Source organism: Ascidia mentula, chromosome 9 (assembly GCF_947561715.1).
Source record: "Ascidia mentula chromosome 9, kaAscMent1.1, whole genome shotgun sequence".
Classification (NCBI taxonomy): domain Eukaryota; kingdom Metazoa; phylum Chordata; class Ascidiacea; order Phlebobranchia; family Ascidiidae; genus Ascidia; species Ascidia mentula.
In genome coordinates this window covers 4,168,632-4,182,511 of record NC_138574.1, presented here as the reverse complement: position 1 = coordinate 4,182,511, position 13,880 = coordinate 4,168,632, and the positions used below count along the sequence as shown (strand labels likewise).

General features: G+C 38.5%; 1 protein-coding gene across 1 annotated transcript; it reads right to left on the bottom strand.

The window, feature by feature from the left end:
• Positions 1 to 2,170: 2,170 nt before the first annotated feature.
• LOC145913874 (carbohydrate sulfotransferase 1-like) lies at positions 2,171 to 4,719 on the bottom strand. The gene is made up of 5 exons (XM_083001638.1): positions 4,622 to 4,719; positions 3,722 to 3,997; positions 3,235 to 3,400; positions 3,016 to 3,173; positions 2,171 to 2,579 (listed from the first exon to the last, which is right to left on the bottom strand). Exons 1-5 carry the CDS (start codon positions 4,717 to 4,719, stop codon positions 2,171 to 2,173), a joined length of 1,107 nt encoding a protein of 368 aa, XP_082857764.1.
• Positions 4,720 to 13,880: the final 9,161 nt, after the last annotated feature.

Below are 13,880 nucleotides of genomic sequence, written 5' to 3'. Positions count from 1 at the left end.
GCGTAAAAATAACTAAACCCATTAAATGAACAGGGTTTTCTTATCCAGCTTATGATTTGCAAATAGCTAGTAAATAAATAAAAGGCGTACTCTTTATAATCTTGTAAAAGCTGATATTTTTCTATTATCATCCAATGTATGGGACTTATGTTGAGAATAGTCCACGCGCATATCACAACATAGAAAACACGCTTAATTTTTTAGTTGAAAGGCCAGCACTTTCTGCCAGTTAAACAACGAACAACCTGAAGCTTTTGTTTCTCCAACTTTTTCGTCCCTGAACCCTGCAAGGTTATTTTAGTTAGTACAGATCCCTCAAGGCTAAACTGACTAGTTCAGCATTTTTTGCTTGAATCCAAATAGTAGCTCATGGTAATACAACCCCCAATACCTTCTTATTAAACCTTGTAAGGTTCCGCAATACCCAATTTTGCAGTCGCTAGTCCAAAGTAGTCCACAATCGTTTTACCAAACTGGTCTCGCATTTTAACAAACAAGAAACTGTATAATACGGATAACGTGTGGACTCCAACCACACACAGCTTGCTTTGCCAAATCGCCTTCACAAAACGAGGAAACGGTGCGATAGCCAATTAACCCCATTTAAGAACAATTGACAGCGGATGCGTTATTGTCTGATGTAACGTAACCGCGAATAGAGTATATTATATTGTTTAAACGGTTGTGCGTTGAAGCGCCGTTGTATAAATCCTCCCGTTAAGTCATTTTTCATATTTTCACACAAAATTCACCCTGGTTAACAGATGAAACGGTGCGAAAGCCAATGAAGCCCATTCAAGAACAATTGACAGAGGATAAATTATTGTCCGATAAAACGAATAAAAAAATATTATTTAAAGCCTCCCGTTAAGTCATTTGTGGTCAACACAAAATTCCAATGTCCCAAGTTTTTTGTGTTGGAAGCAGAGGCAAAGTGCCGGGGAGATTGAACGGAACCCCGGAAGCTCTGCAGGTGACTTAAGCAAGATGTCCATTCTTTACTCATATAACCTGTGTTCTTCATACCGTAGAGCCCCGTTACCATAAAAATTACCATCCCACCCCTGAATGGAACCCGCTTCCCTGTGGAAGCCCGTTAGTGAAGATGATACAAATTATCGTAAGCTCCGTTACGTCCCTAGTGTTGATGTTTATGACTTATAAGTTCCGCTGGATGGGGCTAATGAAACAGTGTGCGTGAAAAATACTACTTCACCGGGTCAGAAAGCTTTTTTGCCAAACTTGATCCGCATATAAGTCTGCGTAGAATATAAATCTGAGCGAATTTTACTGGTTAACGCTACTGGTTGACGCAGATCTTATGAGCATCGGAAAAGAAAATAACCTCAACACAAGCATCGGTCATCTGTATCACGAATGCTAATTCATGCAGTCCAACATAACGTGAGGAAACGGAGTAAAGAATTTGCTTTCAAAACTCCGTTTCACATCGTATAAAAAGCCATGACGCAATATAAATACGCAAAAACATGGCATGAAGATATTTTCTTATCTCAAAAACTTGTTACATTTAAATTACGAGCGGTCGCTTCGTAGCCGGGGAATCCCGATCAGGTGTTTGACCCCCATTTCGGCCTTTAATGGCCTATAGCGGCATGCTATAATGCTGTCGAAGAAATAGTGCATCTTTCTTTATGGAACTCATTAATTTGTATGACTGATGTCTAGCCATGATGTACTTTTCAACAAATGCGCTGAAATAATATGTGTGTCAACACATTCCTTTATTATCAAATTATATAATTATTATCAAGGATTCCAGCCTAAATTCAACAAAAAGACGAAAGAAGCAAAGCGATGTGCCACTTATAAAGGAAGGAAATTAAAAGATTTTTTTTTAAACAGGTTGCTGAAAATAATTAGGTTCAAATTGGATACTTCACAAAACGCAAACTTTGAAATCTTGAAATATTTGGGAGGACCATAGCCCTGTTTACGCTAATGACGAAGATTAGTGAGACCAATTTCAACTGAGTATATTTTTGATCACTACTGTCACCAAGTGGTAAACAAAACAAAAAACTATTTGCAGAATAAAGAGAAAAATTAGTAATTTTTCAATCACTGGACAACTTCATGAAGAGGCGTTTACACGAAAAGTACAAGAAAATATTTTCGAGAATTATTCACCTTATGGTGTTACGTAATCTCAAAAACTTGTTATACTAAGGTCACGAGCGGACGCTTCGTCTTCGAATTCCGCATAGTTGGAGCTCAACATGTAGGAATGACAATGCTGCTGAACCAACTTGATTTGCTTCAGGAGCAACTGCTTTCTCCAGCTCACCACAACCTCGGAAGAATCTCTCCTTGTACCAAACATATTTTTCTTTGAAAGGCTTTTATCGTTTTTCGAGGATGTTGCTTCCAAAAGCCAATGGCGGACGTTTTCAGCCATTTGCAGGCCAACAAATTTGTAAATTCGCTCCGTGCTTTCTATCGGATGCAGAGAAAAATCTTCGTGTCTTACCCGAAGGTAATGTTTGCTGCCAACTAAATTCTCGTCGGCATATTTTGTCATCGTCTCCACATGCTGGCATGTTACCGTTGTAAGTTTGCTAAAAGCAAAATTCACAAAAACTATTGACATGAATTTTAACCAAATGCAACCCGGAAGAATGTAAGCCAAACCAATAAAGTGTTTCACTTAGCACCAGCTGATGATTCCGCCATATTTAATTAGCTTAAGTTTAAAACGAAGCGGTTTGTTCACATGCGAATTGCAATAATAAAATGCTAATCAGCAAATTCCCAGAACTGGCATTCTTATTCGAAGTGTGACACGCTCAAGTATCTTGCACCTAAATTTATCATACCAAAGTTATACTACTTTGAACAGTACACAACACGTAAACATATGTAACATGTAAAACCATGGGAAGTAAAGACCAAATTCTAAATTGTGTGGAGTTAAAATTTTGCCATTTTAAACATTACGATTTGATTTTTATAACAACACAATTCTAACGATATGGGAAAAAAGGTGACACACACCTTGCTTTATTGTCTTCAATAGTTTTTGGGTTGTCCTTGTAGTTAATTTTGGAGTTTATTATAGCTCGTGGATCACGAACCAAATGAACAATCTTAATATCATAGTCTTGGTTTTTGAGAAGGGTTTCAATCCAGCTGATATCGCATAAGTAGCAAACCTATGTACAAATACAAATTACAGTAGTAACATTTTACAGGAATGCAATGCTAAACTCCCACCTTGAATGCTATCAGCTTAGCTGCCCTTGATAGATTGGTCACGTTTTGAAGAAAGGTCTCGGTGCTACACTTGTTTGAATTAGTTGGACTACACACACTCTTATTGCGATGAATGAAGCCAGCACACTTGCCACAGTTAGAAAAACACACTCCTGTTCGTAGACATCTGGAATATATGACGTTCGTTTTTAAAGTAATAAATGATTCGTCTTAAAAGAGAAACTTGTTTGGCCGAAAAGGTCCAAAATCGCGATAGCTGATTTTCACAGAAGATGTGTTATTATGTCCCTGTGTTGTTTCATCATGCGACAAAACACGACATAAAATACCTTGTTATATGATAAAAGCTTCATCTTTTTCCAAGATAATACTAATATTCGCCATACAAATAGTTAATAAGTTGCACTTGGTTCAGAAATGAGAGCGAATATTTACCTCAGTATGTATGGTGTCACATTTACAAATCATTATTTACCATCGGCCTCACCCATTCTCCGCCTTCTTTCTTGTCGGCTGTTCGAACGCTCTTCTGTACAGTTCTCTGGTTGCGTTAAAGTCGTATCGAAGTACATTGTGGAAATACGCAAGAACCTCATTTTCCATGCTGTTGTTTGTAGTTCGCGGGCAATCACCAAACGGATAAAGTGGTTCGTAGAAGTATGCAACCTCACGATTCTGGTTGAATATCTCCCCAAGAAAGCTTGAACCGGAACGCGTCTGGGCCAACAAGATCACAAGCTTGGCTGTGGGTTCTTTGGCAGTTCTAAAAAAAACAGGACAATTGTTTTTATGTTTTTGTGTTTAACCTTCGCCTACTACAAACTTATCGGTCGCGAGTGGACTCAAAAACGTTGTTTTTTGGCATCCTCGGAATGTGTGCAAAGTAAAAGTCGAAAAGTGGTGATTGGTCAGTGTTGACCATTACCGAAGTGAATTACTAGGTTTGTAAGCAGTTGCTTAGTTGTTAGACGCGTTGTTATGTGATGTTTCCAGTCTTAATCAACGAACGAGAAGCTACACAATTTGTTTTGTGATGTTGGTATTGTCAATTATTAGATTCCACCGCTCTAAAGATAAGCACATTTGTATTTTCTGGATGCAGCTCGTAAAAAATAGCACATATATTAGAAATACCGGGAGCTTGATTTTTCAGATCTCGCTCCGACTTGTCGGGAAAAGTTGCTGATCCAGCTTGGCTGCAATGCCTTGGCTGCGAAGCCTGTGAACCTTATATTAGAAATATGCACGGTTTGGTAAGCCTGACTATATCAAAATGAAACAGAGCTTGTCATTGGATCAGGTAAGCATTTAGGTGCGAAAAACATGAAGTAAATTACACAGAATAGAAAAGCCAGAGCCAATATGCAGTGCTGTGCAACTCAGTTACCTTACAGCACTGATGATGAATACAGCAGTTTTCGAAACGTTTTCTCCACTATGTTTAGCATATTGGCTCTGGCTTTTTTGTTGCGTATGGGAAAGCATTTTTGATACAAACATGGTTTCTACTAATCAAATAAAATTGTATAAAGTATAATCTATAACTGGAACAATATGGCTTTACGTCTGGGTTAGGGTGAAAAATACTCACGCATAGTAACTATGAAGACGTTTATATTTTTCCATCATCGTTTTGTGCATGAAGTTGCTGAGAAACAAAGTTCCAGCACAGCATATCAGAACGAAGGAAATACGTTTCATTTTTTTTACTTTAACTTTAACACCTGTACATTCTATCAGTTCAACAAAAGGCACAGTTGATCAAAGGCTTGGTCAAGGTATCTTACGTGCGCTTGTCTCACCAAACCAATCATGTGCAATATACGCATCGAATATACTTCGTGATGATTGACGTTAAATGAGCATCAGGGATCCTATAAAAAGAGAGGCTTTCCAACTTGTTTGTCGATAAATGTATTAACTTAACCACAATTAAAACAGGGTATTTGTGCGCGTTTGCTTTTAATTCACCCGTAAATTGATGCTTAAATGCCCGAAATGTCATTGCTTTTCTTTTTCTGCAAAAAATTACAATCTTTGTATGTTACTTTGTCGCGAATCTGACGCTTGCGCCCTGGTTTAAAATAGAACATATAAAGTTATGTGAGACGTCAGTCTTGTAGCGTAAAAATAACTAAACCCATTAAATGAACAGGGTTTTCTTATCCAGCTTATGATTTGCAAATAGCTAGTAAATAAATAAAAGGCGTACTCTTTATAATCTTGTAAAAGCTGATATTTTTCCATTATCCTCCAATGTATGAGACTTATGTTGAGAATAGTCCACGCGCATATCACAACATAGAAAACACGCTTAATTTTTTAGTTGAAAGGCCAGCACTTTCTGTCAGTTAAACAACGAACAACCTGAAGCTTTTTGTTACTCAAACTTTGTCGTCCGGGGACCCTGCAAGGTTATTTTAGTTAGTACAGATCCCTCAAGGCTAAACTGATTAGTTCAGCATTTTTTGCTTGAATCCAAATACTAGCTCATGGTAATACAACCCCCAATACGTTCTTATTAAACCTTGTAAGGTTCCGCAATACCCAATTTTGCAGTCGCTAGTCCAAAGTAGTCCACAATCGTTTTACCAAACTGGTCTCGCATTTTAACAAACAAGAAACTGTATAATACGGATAACATGTGGACTCCAACCACATACAGCTTGCTTTGCCAAATCGCCTTCACAAAACGAGGAAACGGTGCGATAGCCAATTAACCCCATTTAAGAACAATTGACAGCGGATGTGTTATTGTCTGATGTAACGTAACCGCGAATAGAGCATATTATATTGTTTAAACGGTTGTGCGTTAAAGCGCCGTTGTATAAATCCTCCCGTTAAGTCATTTTTCATATTTTCACACAAAATTCACCCTGGTTAACAGATGAAACGGTGCGAAAGCCAATGAAGCCCATTCAAGAACAATTGACAGAGGATAAATTATTGTCCGATAAAACGAATAAAAAAATATTATTTAAAACCTCCCGTTAAGTCATTTGTGGTCAACACAAAATTCCAATGTCCCAAGTTTTTTGTGTTGGAAGCAGAGGCAAAGTGCCGGGGAGATTGAACGGAACCCCGGAAGCTCTGCAGGTGACTTAAGCAAGATGTCCATTCTTTACTCATATAACCTGTGTTCTTCATACCGTAGAGCCCCGTTACCATAAAAATTACCATCCCACCCCTGAATGGAACCCGCTTCCCTGTGGAAGCCCGTTAGTGAAGATGATACAAATTATCGTAAGCTCCGTTACGTCCCTAGTGTTGATGTTTATGACTTATAAGTTCCGCTGGATGGGGCTAATGAAACAGTGTGCGTGAAAAATACTACTTCACCGGGTCAGAAAGCTTTTTTGCCAAACTTGAGCATCGAAAAAGAAAATTACCTCAACACAAGCATCGGTCATCTGTATCACGAATGCTAATTCATGCAGTCCAACATAACGTGAGGAAACGGAGTAAAGAATTTGCTTTCAAAACTCCGTTTCACATCGTATAAAAAGCCATGACGCAATATAAATACGCAAAAACATGGCATGAAGATATTTTCTTATTTCAAAAACTTGTTACATTTAAATTACGAGCGGTCGCTTCGTAGCCGGGGAATCCCGATCAGGTGTTTGACCCCCATTTCGGCCTTTAATGGCCTATAGCGGCATGCTATAATGCTGTCGAAGAAATAGTGCATCTTTCTTTATGGAACTCATTAATTTGTATGACTGATGTCTAGCCATGATGTACTTTTCAACAAATGCGCTGAAATAATATGTGTGTCAACACATTCCTTTATTATCAAATTATATAATTATTATCAAGGATTCCAGCCTAAATTCAACAAAAAGACGAAAGAAGCAAAGCGATGTCCCACTTATAAAGGAAGGAAATTAAAAGATTTTTTTTAAACAGGTTGCTGAAAATAATTAGGTGCAAATTGGATACTTCACAAAACGCAAACTTTGAAATCTTGAAATATTTGGGAGGACCATAGCCCTGTTTACGCTAATGACGAAGATTAGTGAGACCAATTTCAACTGAGTATATTTTTGATCACTACTGTCACCAAGTGGTAAACAAAACAAAAAACTATTTGCAGAATAAAGAGAAAAATTAGTAATTTTTCAATAACTGGACAACTTCATGAAGAGGCGTTTACACGAAAAGTACAAGAAAATATTTTCGAGAATTATTCACCTTATGGTGTTACGTAATCTCAAAAACTTGTTATACTAAGGTCACGAGCGGACGCTTCGTCTTCGAATTCTGCATAGTTGGAGCTCAACATGTAGGAATGACAATGCTGCTGAACCAACTTGATTTGCTTTAGGAGCAACTGCTTTCTCCAGCTCACCACAACCTCGGAAGAATCTCTCCTTGTACCAAACATAATTTTCTTTGAAAGGCTTTTGTCGTTTTTCGACGATGTTGCTTTCAAGAGCCAATGGCGGACATTTTCAGCCAGTTGCAGACCAACAAATTTGTAAATTCGCTCCGTGCCTTCTATCGGATGCAGAGAAAAATCTTCGTGTCTTACCCGAAGGTAATGTTTGCTGCCAACTAAATTCTCGTCGGCATATTTTGTCATCGTCTCCACATGCTGGCATGTTACCGTTGTAAGTTTGCTAAAAGCAAAATTCACAAAAACTATTGACATGAATTTTGACCAAATACAACGCGGCAGAATGTAAACCAATACGTGTTTCACATAGCGCAGCTGATGATTCCGTCATATTAAATTAGCTTAAGTTCGAAACGAAGCACTCACCTTGCTTTATTGTCTTCAATAGTTTTTGGGTTGTCCTTGTAGTTAATTTTGGAGTTTACTATGGCTCGTGGATCACGAACCAAATGAACAATCTTAATATCATAATCTTGGTTTTTGAGAAGGGTTTCAATCCAGCTAATATCGCACAAGTAGCAAAGCTATGTACAAATAGAAAATACAGTAGTAACATTTTCATGGAATGTAGTGGTAATGTCGTACCTTAAATGCTATCAGCTTAGCTGCCCTCGATAGATTGGTCACGTTTTGAAGAAAGGTCTCGACGCTACACTTGTTTGCATTGGTTGGAAGACACACACTCTTATTGCGATGAATGAAGTCAGCACACTTGCCACAGTCAGAAAAACACACTCCTGTTCGTAGACATCTGGAATATATGACGTTCGTTTTTGAAGTAATAAATGATTCGTCTTAAAATAGAAACTTGTTCGGCCGAAAAGGCCCAAAATCGCGATAGCTGATTTTCACGGGAGGTGTGTTATTATGTCCCTGTGTTGTTTCATCATGTGACAAAAGACGACATATAATACCTTGTTATATGATAAAAGCTTCATCTTTTTCCAAGATAGTACTTATATTCGCCGAACAAATAGTTAATAAGTAGCACTTGGTTGAGAAATGAGAACGAATATTTAACCCAGAAATGCACCGTGCCCCATTTACAAATCATTATTTACCATCGCCCTCACCCATACTCCTCAGTCTTTCTTGTCGGCTGTGCGAACGCTCTTCTGTACAATTTTCTGGTTGCGTTAAAGTCGTATCGAAGTACATTGTGGAAATACGTAAGCACTTCATTTTCCATGCTGTTGTTTGTAGTTCGCGGGCATTCACCAAACGGATAAAGTGGTTCGTAGAAATATGCAACCTCACGGTTCTGGTTGAATATCTCCCCGAGAAAGCTTGACCCGGAACGCGTCTGAGCCAACAAGATCACAAGCTTGGCTGTGGGTTCTTTGACAGTTCTGAAATCAGGACAATTGTTTTTATGTTTTTGTGATTAACCTTCGCCTACTACAAACTTATCGGTCCGAAGTGGACTCAAAAACGTTGTTTTCCTGGCATCCTCGGAACGTGTGCAAATTAAAAAAATCGAAAAGTCTTGATTGGTCTGTGTTGACCATTACCAAAGTTAATTCCTAGGTTTGTAAGCAGTTGCTTAGTTGTTGGACGCGTTGTGATGTGATGTTGCCAGCCTTAAGCAACAAACTAGAAGATACACAATTTGTTTTGTGATGTTGGTATTGTCAATTATTTGAGTCCATCGCTCCAAAAATAAGCATATTTGTATTTTCTGAGACACAGCTCGTAAAAAAATAACACATATGTTAGAAATACGCACGGTTTGGCAAGCCTGGCCATATTAAAATGAATCAGAGCACAACAGTGTTCGAAGGGTTTTCTCTACTATGTTTAGCATATTGGCTCTGGCTTTTCTGTTGCGTATGGAAAAGCATTTCTGATAGAAACATGGTTTCTACTAATCTAATAAAATTGTATAAAGTGTCATCTATCACTGGAACAATATGGCTTCTGTCTCGGTTAGAATAAAAAATACTCACGCATAGTAACTATGAAGACGTTTATATTCCTTCACCATCGTTTTGTGCATGAAGTTGCAGAGAAACAAAGTTCCAGCACAGCATATCAGAACGAAGGAAATACGTTTCATTTTTTTGACTTTAACCTTAACTTTAACACCTGTACATTCTACCAGTTCAACAAAAGGCATAGTTGATCAAAGGCTTGGTCAAGGTATCTTACGTGCGCTTGTCTCACCAAACTGTTTCTCATTTCAATCAATACAAAATAAGGGAAAGAAGGCAGTCAGAGCATAAGGGACATACAAAGTAGCCAGCACCCAGTGCCACATAAGCTCGCTTACCAAACCGTCTTCATAAAACAATCAATTTGGTACAAGCCATTCATGTGCAATACACGCATTGCAAATACTTCGCGATGATTAACTTTAAATGAGCAACATAAATCCTATAAAAGGAGAGGCCCCACACCTTGTTGGTCAATAAATGTATTAACTCAACAACGATTAAAACAAAGTATTTGCGCGCATGTGCTTTAACTCACTCGTAAATTGATCCTGTTGTAAAATGCCCGATATATCATTACTTTTCTTTTTCTGTGAAAAATTACAATCTTTGTGTTTCACCTTGATACGTATCTAACGCTTGCGCGCTGGTTTAAAATAGACCATGTAAAGTTATGTGAGACGTCATTCTTGTGGCGTAATAGTACCTAAACCCACTAAAAGGAACAGGGTTTTCTTATTCAGCTTATGATTTGCAAATAGCTAGTAAATAAATAAAACACGTACTCTTTATAATCATGTAAAAGCTGATATTTTTCTATTTTCCTCCAATGTATAAGACTTATGTTGAGAACAGTTCCAGCGCATACCAGAGCAAAGAAAAAACGCTTCGTTTTTTAGTTAAAAGGCCAGCACTTGATGTCAGTTAAACAATAACCAACCTAAGCTGTTGTTACTCAAACTTTGTCGTCCGGGGACCCTGCAAGGTTATTTTAGTTAGTACAGATCCCTCAAGGCTAAAATGACTAGTTCAGCATTCTTTGCTTGAATCCAAATACTAACTCATGGTAATACAACCCCCCTATAGGTTCTTATTAAACCTTGTAAGGTTCCGCAATACCCAATTTTGCAGTCGCTATAGTCCAAAGTAATCCACAATGGTTTCACCAAACTGAACTCGTACTTTAACAAACAAGAAACTGTATAATACGGATAACATGTGGACTCCAACCAGATAGAGCTTGTTTGCCAAATGGCTATCATAGAACGAGGAAACGGTGCGACAGCCAATGTTCCCCACAAGAACAATTGACAGCGGATGTGTTATTGTCTGATGTAACGTAACCGCGAATGGAGTATATTATATTGTTTAAACGGTTGTGTGTTAAAGCGCCGTTGAATAAATCCTCCCGTTAAGTCATTTGTGATATTTTCATACAAAACCCTGGTTAACAGATGAAACGGTGCGAAAGCCATTGAACCCCATTCAAGAACAATTGACAGCGGAACCTCGGAAACTCTGCAGGTGACTTAAGCAAGATGTCCATTCTTTACTCATATAATCTGTGTTCTTCATACCGTAGAGCCCCGGTACTATAAAAATTACCACTCCACCCCTGAAAGGAACCCGCTTCTCTATGGAAGCCCGTTAGAGAAGATAAAACAAATTATCGTAAGCTCCGTTACGCCTCTAGTGTTAATGTTTATGACTTATAAGTTCCGCTGGATGAGGCTAACGAGACAGTGTGCATGGAAAATACTACTTCACCGGGTCACAAAGTTTTTGCCAAACTTGATCCACATATAAGTCTGTGTAGAATAGAAATCTGAGCGAATTTTGATGGTTACATGTGAACAGGGCAACTACCTGTTATTTTTGGTTATATATTTGAGTTGAAATACTACCCGAAATCGTAGCTTTAAAATTCGCACAGATTTCTATGTTACATAGGCTGATACGTGGATCAAATTTGGAAAAAAACTTTGCGACCCTGTGTAATAGTATCTTCCAGTGTGCGTGGAAGTAACTAAAAAACTTTTGTGTCGGGGCGAGTGATTGGCAGCTTTGGTCAAGCGCATAATATCAAAAACTTGTTACATTTAGATTACGAGCGGACGCTTCGTCTTCGAATTCCGCATAGTTGGAGCTCAACATGTAGGAATGACAATGCTGCTGAACCAACTTGATTTGCTTCAGGAGCAACTGCTTTCTCCAGCTCACCACAACCTCGGAAGAATCTCTCCTTGTACCAAACATAATTTTCTTTGAAAGGCTTTTGTCGTTTTTCGACGATGTTGCTTTCAAAAGCCATTGGCGAACGTTTTCAGCAATTTGCAGACCAACAAATTTGTAAATTCGCTCCGTGCCTTCTATCGGATGCAGAGAAAAGTCTTCGTGTCTTACCCGAAGGTAATGTTTGCTGCCAACTAAATTCTCGTCGGCATATTTTGTCATCGTCTCCACATGCTGGCATGTTACCGTTGTAAGTTTGCTGAAAGCAAAATTCACGACAAATTTTGAGGTTATATTTCATAAAACACTACCTGCGGACCAAAAACCAATCCATGTGATATGCATTACCGGCTGATAGTTTAATTAACTCGATTCCAAATGATTGATCGGTTCAGATACAAATTACATCAATGAAATGCTAGGGCCCAATTGGGTCAATAACGGTTACTGAGCTGCAGTGATAAGACATGATAGGTCCAAAAGGAATGTGTGTATCTGTTTGCAGACAACAAGTAAAGTTATGACAAACAGCACTCACCTTGCTTTATTGTCTTCAATAGTTTTTGGGTTGTCCTTGTAGTTAATTTTGGAGTTTACTATAGCTCGTGGATCACGAACCAAATGAACAATCTTAATATCATAATCTTGGTTTTTGAGAAGGGTTTCAATCCAGCTAATATCGCACAAGTAGCAAACCTATGTACATATAGAATACAGTAGTAACATTTTTCAGAAACGCAATTATAATCTCCCACCTACCTTGAATGCTATCAGCTTAGCTGTCCTTGATAGATTGGTCACATTTTGAAGAAAGGTCTCGGTGCTACACTTGTTTGCATTGGTTGGACTACACACACTCTTATTGCGATGAATGAAGCCAGCACACTTGCTACAGTCAGAAAAACACACTCCTGTTCGTAGACATCTGGAATATATGACATTTTTGTTTTGAAACTAATGCATGATTCGTCATTGTATGATAAAAGCTTTCTCTTTTTCGTTTTTATTTGAGCGAGTTTATTTTCAGTATGCGTCTTATCTCATTTACAAATCACTATTTACCATCACCCTCACCCATTCTCTGCCTTCTTTCTTGTCGGCTGTTCGAACGCTCTTCTGTACAGTTCTCTGATTGCGTTGAAGTCGTATCGAAGTACATTGTGGAAATATGCAAGAACCTCATTTTCCATGCTGTTGTTTGTAGTTCGCGGGCAATCACCAAACGGATAAAGTGGTTCGTAGAAGTATGCAACCTCACGATTCTGGTTGAATATCTCCCCAAGAAAGCTTGATCCGGAACGCGTCTGGGCCAACAAGATCACAAGCTTGGCTGTGGGTTCTTTGGCAGTTCTAAAAAAAAATAGGACAATTGTTTTTATGTTTTTGTGTTTAACCTTCGCCTACTACAAACTTATCGGTCGCGAGTGGACTCAAAAACGTTGTTTTTTGGCATCCTCGGGATGTGTGCAAAGTAAAAGTCGAAAAGTGGTGATTGGTCAGTGTTGACCATTACCGAAGTGAATTACTAGGTTTGTAAGCAGTTGCTTAGTTGTTAGACACGTTGTTATGTGATGTTTCCAGTCTTAATCAACGAACGAGAAGCTACACAATTTGTTTTGTGATAGGGTATTGTCAATTATTAGATTCCACCGCTCTAAAGATAAGCACATTTGTATTTTCTGAATGCAGCTCGTAAAAAATAGCACATATATTAGAAATACCGGGAGCTTGATTTTTCAGATCTCGCTCCGACTTGTCGGGAAAAGTTGCTGATCCAGCTTGGCTGCAATGCCTTGGCTGCGAAGCCTGTGAACCTTTTAGAAATATGCACGGTTTGGTGAGCCTGACTATATCAAAATGAAACAGAGCTTGTCATTGGATCAGGTAAGCATTTAGGTGCGAAAAACATGGAGTAAATTACACAGAATAGAAAAGCCAGAGCTAATATGCAGTGCTGTGCAACTCAGTTACCTTACAGCACTGATGATGAATACAGCAGTGTTCGAAACGTTTTCTCCACTATGTTTAGCATATTGGCTCTGGCTTTTTTGTTGCGTATGGGAAAGCATTTTTGATACAAACAT